Source organism: Haplochromis burtoni, unplaced genomic scaffold (genome assembly GCF_018398535.1).
Source record: "Haplochromis burtoni strain Fernald_Lab_line unplaced genomic scaffold, NCSU_Asbu1 Contig_24, whole genome shotgun sequence".
Lineage (NCBI taxonomy): Eukaryota > Metazoa > Chordata > Actinopteri > Cichliformes > Cichlidae > Haplochromis > Haplochromis burtoni.
The window spans coordinates 1,986,556-1,997,829 of NW_024582385.1; the positions used below are offsets into that span (position 1 = coordinate 1,986,556).

The 11,274-nt window shown below is 40.7% G+C and overlaps 2 protein-coding genes across 2 annotated transcripts in view; both read left to right on the forward strand.

Annotated features, from left to right (window-relative positions):
• cunh21orf91 (chromosome unknown C21orf91 homolog) overlaps positions 1 to 7,590 on the forward strand; it is a 16,283-nt gene extending 8,693 nt beyond the window's left edge. Inside the window, exons 3-5 of the mRNA XM_005926797.3 lie at positions 4,143 to 4,640; positions 5,297 to 5,359; positions 6,169 to 7,590. Coding sequence (XP_005926859.1) covers positions 4,143 to 4,640; positions 5,297 to 5,359; positions 6,169 to 6,335 — 728 coding nt within the window. The 3' untranslated portion in view covers positions 6,336 to 7,590. The remainder of the gene's footprint in view (positions 1 to 4,142; positions 4,641 to 5,296; positions 5,360 to 6,168) is intronic.
• A 2,262-nt stretch (positions 7,591 to 9,852) lies between these two features.
• Positions 9,853 to 11,274, forward strand: part of btg3 (B-cell translocation gene 3) — a 21,614-nt gene continuing 20,192 nt past the window's right edge. Inside the window, exons 1-3 of the mRNA XM_005926798.2 lie at positions 9,853 to 9,960; positions 10,688 to 10,894; positions 10,990 to 11,127. Coding sequence (XP_005926860.1) covers positions 10,722 to 10,894; positions 10,990 to 11,127 — 311 coding nt within the window. The 5' untranslated portion in view covers positions 9,853 to 9,960; positions 10,688 to 10,721. The remainder of the gene's footprint in view (positions 9,961 to 10,687; positions 10,895 to 10,989; positions 11,128 to 11,274) is intronic.

The following is an 11,274-nucleotide window of genomic DNA, read 5'->3' on the forward strand; positions in this document are numbered from 1 at the left end:
CGATTTTGATAGTCGACGTAATCGTGACTAGTCGACTAATCGTGGCAGCCCTAGCCATTATGCTCATGTTGTTAAACAATTTAATCAGCATTTGTCATGCATCAATATCCTTTTCCATGAACAGTTTGTTCTTTATTTTCTGGAATCTGAGTACTTGTTAAACGTGGAGTTTGTGTTTGAATGTATGATTGTTAGTTCACAACAGTGTCTGCATAAACATAGTTTAGGCATAAGAAATGTTGCTCTCCCTGCCACTCACTGTACCGTGTGCACAGTGTGACTGTAAGCCTCAGAGTAAAATAGACACGCCTTGAACAGAAGCCTTCCTGATCTAGATTTAGTTGATCATGTGCAACTTCCTTACTGTTTTGTTTTTCTGAGCAAATTCTAAGTTTGTTTGTTGTTGTTGTTGTTTTTTTGTTTTTGTTTTTAATGGCCGCCATACTTGTGGAAATAGAGTTGTGCGCATGAGTGCTTGTAGGTTTCTGTAATCGTATCTGTGTCTTCCAGGCTGAAACAGTTGCTGTTGTTTCGGTTAGATGGGGTTTCCTGCACCTGTGATGGCAGCTAGTCTGTAGGAAGCACTGCAGGACATCTGTAGTGGTTAACATGTAGTCTGAGTTCACGAGTCATTGAGTTTGTTGTTGTTGCCGTGTGCAGCTGCTGACAACACGTTCTCCTAAGCAGTGGCATGCAGCTCTTATTGACACCTCACCATCAGTGACCTGTGTGCCGCTGTCTCCATGCCAACTCCCAACACGTTATTAAAGTGTGTCAAGGATTGAGTGGGCAGGCGGCTCAGAAGTTTGATGAAACAGACATTACTAATATATCACATACTATCCGTATAATGTTCTGCAAACACGTATCATTGAGTTTTCTTTCCCTGATGGAAACCACAAGAACAAATCTGTAAGTGCAGGTCAGAGTTCAGTTTGGCTAAAACGTTTGCCGCTAAAAGAAGCTGGCCTGTCAAACAGAGGAAGTAATATCTCTGTGGTTTTGTCTTGTTCCCCTAGTTTTCTGAATGCTTGTTTTCCTTGTGACTAAAACCTTGTGATTTAGTTGTAAAGTGTTTGCGTTCTACTGAAACGTAATCCTTGTCTTAAAGGAAACTCTTTCCTGCCTGAAGTCTGATTATTTGATTTTAATGAAACAAGCTACGTGATCTCTGATTCGGGTGTGGGTCTGAATTGCCTGATTCTACTTTTGTATAATTATTTGTAGGCAGGGATTACTGATTACAGGCCTGGATTTGTTCATTAAACTTCAGCTTGCATTTGTGCTTTTGTCTACGACAGTTTAACTTCACCCCTTCCCGGACGAGCAGACCAAAACAAGTCCGCTGGTCATCAGTGTGACTAATGTCTCTGGATGTCACAGCCTAACAATGTTGAATCACCTCCAGTGAATAGTCTGTGTGTGCCTGTGGCTGTGTGTGCAGCCATGAAAGACAGTAGCGCTAAGCTACTTAGCTGGTGTGAGGTCTTTTGCTGGTGGTGCACGGCCCTGGTTGTGTGCCAATGATTTTTCTGCTGGCAAGTGGTAGTCACTGTTTTTGTGGACATCCAAAGGCTAAGACTGATCAGATAAATCCATGGCTTTGTGACTGGCACAAAGCTCTGTGTCTGAAGAGTCATTGACTATTTGTTAGACAATTATTCACGCACTCGCACGACTCAAAACTCTGATAATATTTGGTTCCCTCATAAGACTAATCCATTGCAAACATCGGACTTTTAAGGCACTCGGTGTCAAAACCGAACTACGCTGAAGCTAAGAATAGATTTGTGCCACACAGTTGTGTAATGGTCTAAAACCTTCCTATGTGCTAAGGCATTTAAGGTCTATTAATGCAGTCTGTCCCAAATTAGGGATGAACTATTTGATGTGATTCCACAAGGTTACAAAACAGAAGCTTTCAAAAGATACCAAAAGCACTGCCTACAAACAAATTTGTGCAGAAAAATATTTTTGTCTTCCTTTTCATGTGAGCTGCTTCTATTTTATATAACTCTAGGCAGAAAACTGACGTTTACAATTCATACAACATGCAGCCTCAAACCACTAAAACTAAAATTCTCTTGGTAAATTTTCAGCCAGCATGCTTTATGTCTGTCTTTGCACAACTTTGCTTGCTGTCTCTGCTTTTATACATAAAGTTTACTTTTCTCATGTTAGTTTTGCTAGTTGTTGTTGTTGTTCTCAAAGCCAGTTTTTACAATGACAAATAACTCAACTCTCTGTGTTGACTTCATTAATATTTTCTCTCCATTTCAGTCATTAACATCAGTATGGGTTCTCTTCTTACTTAGACTAAGTGGAATTTGTTGAACCAGCATCTCCGTGTGTGTGTGTGTGTGTGTGTGTGTGTGTGTGTGTGTGTGTGTGTGTGTGTTGCCTAACGTTGTTTTGCATGTGTGTAACTTTAGAGCAGCCCTGCACTACAAACGCCAAACATGAGGCTTATGAGTGAGTGTGTGTGCTGTGGTCGTGTCGTGTAGTGAAAACAGTGACCTGGCTGCTGGTAAAGTGCAGAGAGGCGCTTGTGAGGTAAATGTCTCTGTGTGAGCTTCTAAATCGAGATGAACAACAGTGACTAATCTCCTCACCTCAGACTCCAACACGTATGCCTGTCTACTGAGAAATAGAGGCTGTAAGAAGAAGGTCACCTCTCCATCTCTCTAACACACACACACACACACACACACACACACACACACACACACTGTGTTAACGCTTTCTCTTTCACTGTCAGCCTCCCATTGTTTATAAAGCCACACTCAGAGGTTATTACAGTTGTGTTCTACTTATTTGGAGTAATTTCCTGTTACATGCAAAACTGAGCACAGTGTGACCCTCTTTTAATTTTTGGATCCATGAAACATTACATTTTATGTGTAAAGGTAACCACAAGGAATGCAGAATTAATTATTTTACACCAGGGAATGCATCTTTTCAGTCTCTTTTTCAACAAGTGCTGTATTGTGCAGTTTTTCAGGCTAAAATGGGTTAAAGAAGCTAAAATGTAGTCACTGCTGGGTAGTGAAGTCATAAAAATATTGTTTGACAGAAGCAGGCACAGGTAAATCTCATGAATTAATGTAAATGAAGTGCTGCTTCATGTGGACAGAGAGACCAATTTCCTCTCATGAATTCTCCGGCTTTAAAAAAATGCTTTATATTTGCATTGAGACTGAGTTAATCTATTATCCCTCCCATCTCGAGCTCTACTGGCTAATCCACTGAGCACTAAGCAGCTTTTACTGAGAGATTGTGGCAGGTCAGTCTGTCAGTTTTAGCTTGCTTTCATACTAGTTTACTTCTTACTTTTATTTGCTGTGGCAAGTTCAGTAGGTTATTAATCCAACAGAATATGGTATACATGCAACATGAATTTAGGTATAAGCTAAAATAGCAGTTACTCTGTCTTCTTGCATTAGCAGGAGGCAGAAAGAGCTTTCTGACAGTATTGTTTCTACTGCGTGTGGTAGATTTGGTGTGTGTGTGTCTGTAAGCTTTTGAAGCAGTATGCGGTGGCTGCAATGAAGAAAAGCTGGCATGCTAACATTCTCAGAACTGAGGTTTTCACTGCAGCGTTTCCTGCTGCAGACAACGGACACTCTGCAGATGTTACTTATTAATGTTAATAATTTAGCGTCCAGCCTAGCAGCCCCAGATCAGTGGCGTTTTACTGGCCTTCAGGGGGAAAAGTCTCTTTATCTTTATAATTATTTTATATCTATAATAGTCTAAATCTGCAAAATAATGTGACTGAAGCCTTGAAATAAACATGATTCAGTACACATGCATGGGGTGGTTGGCTCACAGCAATAGAAAGTGGGACGGCTGCTGCAACACATTATATCAGACTAAGTTAACAGTTCATGTTTCTTTTTTTCTGTAGCTCTACTGTAAGTTTATTTAAGGGCAGCTTTTTCCTACTAAAGGTTTTTATGGTGGTTACAAGAACACGCACTGCTGTTTCACATGCTAGGAAAACAGGTTTGTCTCCACTTCACCTGAGCTCACTCAATAATGGCTCTTCTTACAATAGAAGCTTTAGCTGACTGTCGTTTTGCACTGTGTCATTGCGTTTGTCGTCGTCTTATTGACTCCCTGCTTTGTCCGTGTGAATGCAGGTGTCTCCTCTGCTACCTTGTTGCACTCCAAGTCCCTGCGAGGCCACAGAGACTGCTTTGAGAAATGTCATCTCATCGCCAACCAGAAGCTGTCACGATCCAAGGTCTCCCGGAGTGCCTACGAGGGCATGAAGCTGGCCCTCAGCCAGAAACTGAACCGCATCATTCAGTACGCCCAGAACAAAGACTCTGTCTCCTCCAGTGGCCCGAACAGACGGGGGGCTAAGCTTCTGTGTTACGGCCAGCAAAATGACCGCAAGCTGCTCCCCCAGTCAGACGCCCAGGTGCCCCGCTACACGCCCTGCTGGGACACGGGCAAATCAACAGGGCCGGCTGACTACACGATGGGTATGCTGGAGCGCCACACAGCCGAGGAGCTAGGACTGCTGCAGGAGTCGCATTCTGACGTTTGGTCCAACGACAGCAGGAGAGGTCTTCACAGCCGGAAGCCATCAGGAGGACAGCAGCGCGCGCACCAGGGTCACAGCAGAGAAGAGTGTAAGCACATTTCTTCTTTTCACAAACAAACTTCAGCAGACTTTGGTTTTATCAATTTGGAGTTGAAGCAGCGGAACGTTTACGCTTTTCTTCTTCTTTTAAAAAAGAAAAATACATCTTTCAGCAGAAAAGGAAAGCTGCTCTCACATTATTCAGTTTTATCTTCAAAAACCTCAGCGTGTACAACAGCAGAACGTTTTTACTGTCCTTCATCTTCCTCTTAGCTGTGATCTCTCCAGAGAGAGGTTAATTTTCCTCTAACCTCGAGATAGGCTGTGTCCTTGGCTGCTTCACGTCTCATCTCCAGTAAAGCTGTTTATAACTACAGATCCTGCAGGGATGTGACTGAGCCTGTTAGAGGCCAGCAGTTTTCAAATTCTCTGCTTATAAGTGAAAGATGACAGGCAGTTCACAGGTACACTGTTTAAACTGTGGATATTTCCGCAGGAGAACAGCATCACCCTCTGACACTTGAGATTGCACAGACCTTTGCAGTTATTTAAACAGAGCAAATGAAGTTTTAGTGCGTATTATTCACAATTTCTGACATCGACAAGTAGCACAAGTTTGCAGCATGTTTAAAGTCTATTCTTATTGGCAGCTAAATGACATCCACTGTGCTCACACACCATTAAAAGTGATCTCTTTTCTTTTAGTGACTGAAATGAGTGTGGATGAGCTCCATCAGCTAAATGCCCAGCTACTCCTGCAGATTCAGAGTAAGTGGTTTTTACTGATATCCTGATTGAACAATTGAGCAGTTCCTTTCACAGAAGGCTCAGCAGTCATAGTCATCTATATTTTAAGCATTTTTAAAAACCTTTGCTTCAGTGTGAAATCCTCCTCTCTGATAAATCCCCACATGAGATTTTTGGTGCCCTCAGGAAAAAAGCTGCTCTAGTGAAAGGGTCTTTTTAATTCCCAGTCTGACTTTTAGCTCCCCGATTCAGAACATAATACTCAATAAATTAGTGCCTGAAATAGACTAAAAGGCTTCTGGTCAACACATCATCTCCTTGAATCCACTGCCGGCTCTGTTAGAGCCATCGTTTGCTGCTACAAGCATCTTATCTCAGCTTTCTTATCTCAAGAGTCCAGCGCACCATGTGACCTCTGAGTGACCTATCACACAGCTGCTTAAATGAGCAGCTCAATCATTATTAAACTGTCTTGTTATTTTTTTTCTTGATTCTTTTGGATGAGTAAAATTATCATTCTTCTTGCTGCCAAGAGGCAAATTACCTGAGCTAATGTGAGATATTGTCCTCCCAACGTCCTAGTGGGAGCGTGTCCTGCACATTTTTGTTCACCCTTTAAGAGCAGTCACTTCCACAAATGTACCCACAGCAGATGGGGATGTTAATTGCTCATGTTTAATAATTTGAAAGACCACATAAGCCCGCCCGCGACTTAATGATCTGCAGTGTGTGCGTGTGTGCGTGTGTGTGTGTGCGTGTGTGTGTGTGTGTGTGCGCCTTGTGAATAAAAATGCTGATCCCCTCTATCCACCCCTCCTCTCTCTTCACAGAGGTCTTTGAGGAGTTGACAGTTGCCGTGCAGGAGAAAGACTCGCTGGCATCTGAGCTGCACGTGCGTCACATTGCCATCGAACAGCTCTTTAAAAATTGCGCCAAGCTGCCCTGGCTGCACATTAGCAGGGCCGGGGTCAAGGCCAGCAGCAGCACTGTGGAGTGAGGTGCTGGGAGGTGGCTTTTGATTGGCTGCTGGGAGGAAACAGACGAACACTTCAGACTGCAGAATGCAGAACATGTAACCTGGAGGACACTAGAGCAACGTTAAGGGCTGGACTGACGTGGTGTTTGTTTTCATGGTTGGAGTGATGATGCGAGGTTTAAAGGTGGTTTTCTGCTCTGAATTCCAGCCGAACCGAGTTCACATGAGATGTTAGCAGCAGGTAAAAGGTTCCTGGGACTGGATGAGGCTGTTTTTAATGGACAAGATCACGTTTTTAATTTCAAATATGTTATTATTTTCAAAGACTGAAAAACGGTTTTAAAAATGTTCCAAACACATTTGTTATCATCATACTTTTGTTTTAGTTTTCTGACACATTTCAGTTTTACAGTGGATTTTCCTTTCTTTTGTTTTGGATTCTGAGAGTTTGATTCTGTTTTTTGTTTGTTTGTTTTTTTGGATGATTTCAAATGAACAGTGACCGTCCCAATCATACTATAAGCCACTGCCAGCAGTTTGATTATTACCGGTAATGTCATGGAAAGCTCCAACAAGTTAGCATCTACTGACAGTATTATGGGTTGAAATGTCTATTGTAAAGTTGACTACAGACTACGACCGTAACTGGCAAAGTTTCAAATAGTTATACGTGTCACTACAAGCAGTGGCAAGTACTTATGTGTGTCTGCTTGCCACACTTATTCCAAATAAGACATTATGAAAAATGGCTACGGGTCATTTCTCATCTGGAAATGTGCACGATGACACCAAGAGCATCAGTTTGTAAAAGACAAATCAGAGTATCTGAAATCCTAAAAGTGAAAACTCTTGATTTAATTCAGCTTCTGGGTTTATTGGAACTATTCTTGCTGACAGGATTTGCTCACTGTATAATACAAAGCTGTGTTTTTTGCTTTTTAACCATTGTGTATGAGAGGCTATGCACTGAATGGAAGTGAACAGGCTGCCAAACCAAAGTTTCTATTTGTTCTGTTTTGTGTGTGAATTACAAACGTTTGATTTTTGAACAGCTTTTGAAGCAATTCGTTCCTGTGTGTATTCAGCGTATGTGTTCTTATTTATCTTCACTGTTACGTTGGCTTGCCCTCTCATGTGTTAAAGAGCTAAGTTGATGTCATAGCAACACATATGGGATAGTCTGCTGTACTGTGTGTCTCTGCAGGTCCCTAAACAAGTCAACGAGAGATGTAGAGACAGTTTTTGATTTAGTATGTTCTTCAGGACCCTATGCAAAGAAAGAGACAAATAAATGAGAAGCCTTATAAATATGAAATATATATTGATTATAGGTGTTTCAGGGCTCAAGAGCTACTCAAAATATAATAAGCTGGGAAAGGACAAGGTTAGAGTGATGTTTAGAAAAACTCAGCATTGTAAGTGTTGTGCGTTCTCTTTGTAAGAGATTAAATGTGTTTAGCCCATTTTGGGGTTTAAAAGACTTTATCTCCATTTCAAATTGTAGTCTTGGTTTTAGTTGGATACCTGTGTTCAGTGCTTGAGAGAGTGAATATTTAGATTCCTGGTCCTAAAGCTCAGTCCTTAAGTCTTTGGTTTTTGGGGTTTTTGTTATGTGTGTTTTGCTTGTGAATGCTGTGTTTTTGCGTGCTACGGAAACATGCCTGGGCTCGTGCCCCTGCTCAGCAGGAAACTCTAGCTGCCTGATTTTGGTCTCTTGTTCTTTTTTTTGGTGGTTTTATGATCTTCTACTGTTACCATACCTGAAATACTTCCACTCTCTTTATTTAGACTGGACTGTTGATTTGTTCTCTGATTTTGAACATCTCTGCATTTGTGGTATTTTTGTGATTTTTCTCTTTTATTTATTTTTGTGCATTTTATGGATCTTACACAGATTAAGTGGTTTGTGCTTAAGTGACCATTTGGATATTTTGTTTTTGCAAAATAAAATAAAAACTATTTTTATTACATGCTAGAACATGGTATTGTTTTCTTCATTGAAGCCACTGCAGCATGGACAAAGAAAAGTTACGGCTGGGTTAATGATGGCTAGAGACTAATATATACACATAAGCTCTTAATGGCATTGGGTGAGAGATGAAGATGGATTTCCTCCGTTACTTAAAATGTAAATGATTCAGTCAAATAAGGAATGCTAACTTCTTTTTTTCATTTATTTCACTAGATCATTTATTTTGAGCATATGCATACAGATTTATACAGGAAGGAAAATAGTGTCCCGTAGTACAACAGGTGCTCAAAACATCGTGGGAAGAAGTAACACTTGTGTAGTCCCTTCGCTCAGTCATATGGTTGTGCAGCTGCTTCCTGAGTATATTTAATGGTTTAACAATAACTTGTCACATTGGAAATATCTATATTGAAAATGCATCTTGTATACAGGAATATAGGATATAAATGCATTGAGAGAACTGGAAACCATTGTTCCCACTGAACAGCGACCACAAGACATTCTAGGTGACATTGATCCAGACAGCAGCTTTTTCAATCATATCAAGACTATTTTTATTTGTTACCAGGATAAGCAACTAAAATGAAATTACAAATACAGATCAGATGTTAATAAGTCATACTAATAGCAGAAATCTTTATGCCATTTTTAAAACACAATGCATCACAAAACCCACAAGAATAACTTCTTACTGTGCAACATTTTATTTTATTTTACATAACCAATTCAGTTGTCTTATTTCAAATTTTAGTGAGCTGAGCAAAAATTATAAATACTCCTGTGTGAAGCAGTCAGAGCAAATGTGGCTGTCCTGTATATATCAACATGCAGCATGGGCGTGCACACGTCTGCATGCGATGTACAGTTTGAGAATATTGAAGTGAAATGTTCATTTATTTTATTTTGTGTTATTTTATAACATTCTGGGAATCTAATTTTCATAAACAGCCATGCCACCAAAAGCACCTTTGGATTTGAAGCTGATGAATGCATAGACAACGTGAGACAAAGTGCTGGTTCCAGTCTGGGGTTCTATAGAGGTCTAGCGCACTCAAGTGGGCGAATGGGCGTATTACGTCAAGCAATGCCGCTAAAAAGGGTTATTTCCAGGAAATGGATGCGACAATCCCTGACTCAGCGTTGTGTTAAAAAGTAAATTTAAAAACAAACAAACCCCAGAACTTTAAACTTTTAAAGTCTTTAAAAATAAAAACTATCAAATTGTTATTGTTACTCATTATCACACGTTGTATCATACATAGTTGGTGTATCATAAACTGCAGCTTTTACTAACTTTAATAGCTTCCCATGGCAACCCGCAGTTAAACTATAAATTAATCTTTTGCTTCTGAGCCACACGAAGAACTACTTTCTCTTTCTTCAGTGTTAAGATGAAATTACATCAGAGGATGTAACCACAGTAATAATAAGCAACAAACACATACCTCACCATGAGTCATAACAATCACGTGAATGACTTATTATGTAAGACGGGCATACACTCGACCAATGAACGCGCTATATTGAGTTGGATGGAACCAATAAAAATTATCTGTGGGCGGGGATTGGGTTGTAAAGGGCGGAGTTAATAACAAAAACTGACGGGTTCTTCTGTTGCTTCCTCCTGTTAAGCATCCGTTTTAGTCCGCATGTCGGTGTAGACCACAAGGAGAGGTTAGTGAAATGTTTTACATATTTAGTCTATATTCGAACCTATTAATATAAGCGTTTTTAGGATACAAATATATTTTTTGTAGGATACAAATATATTTTTTGAGTTTGTAGATTTCATCGCCAAATTTATAATGCTGTTGTTAGCAGCATGACCACGTTAGCAGTGTTGCTAATGCTAACAGGTCCACAACGTCTTGAAGGAATAATACCCTTACGCTTTTATTAACAGGCTGTAATTACCAGTGGGGATATAGTTATCATAACGATAACTTAAACCTCAGCTGAAGTTAACTTAAACGCTACTTGGGCCTTATCGTGTTCCGTTTCCGTAAATAGCGCATTTAGAGCAGTAGCTCGTGTTATGGAACGAGGCAAGTGCGTGGCTAAATGGAACCTGTGCGTCTCAGCCCGCCTTTCTCTGGTTCGAACCGTTAACCGAAGGCAGCAGGGCATAAACAAAAGGATGTCCACATTTTAAACTAAAGATGTTTCCTACAACAGCAGGTGTTGCCACGTGAACACAGGCGTATTGTTGATACCGAGGGAGTTTTGGCATTGGATATACAGAATAGTTAAAACGGTCAAACCACCTAAAATAGTGCAGTGATAGACTGTAAAGTGGAATTATTTTTTTCCAATTTGGGCATCAGAAAACATTTTGTAGGTAGGATCTACACCTGTATATCTATTTTGTTTTACATGATCTGTCACATGCCTTTCATTACAGAAGCTGTCCATACGTGATGAAACACTTGTAAAATATGAGGAGAGAGATTGCAGCTGTGGTGTTCTTTCTGAAGAGGCTTGTGAAAAAGGGGGAGAAGTTGGAAGCGGAGATGGTCGAGCTGTTTGTTGAGAGGCTGGCTGTGGCACTGCAGGAGAAGTTTAAGGGGCACTGGTATCCTGAAAACCCCAGCAAGGGACAAGCATACAGGTGGGGCTGCTCTGGGATGCAAATGAGTAAAGCTCGGATTGTTCTGGTGGCATGTTTAAGCTGAAGGCAGTTTATGTTGTGTGTGTGCTTTGAAGGTGCATCCGAGTGAACAGATTTCACAAGCAGGATCCAGAGCTCCTTCGGGCCTGTCGTGAGAGTGGTATCCAGTACAGTGACCTGGGACTTCCTCGTGAACTCACATTGTGGGCGGACCCTGGGGAGGTTTGTTGCAGGTGAGATTAAGAGTTTGTAAATCTTGTACGCTTAAATGTGCTTCAGTTGATTGCTTTCTCATTAATCTAAACCTGGTATCTAGAGCTGCGCGATAGAACGATAACGATATGTATCGCGATATAACTTTTACTCGATAGAGAAATTAA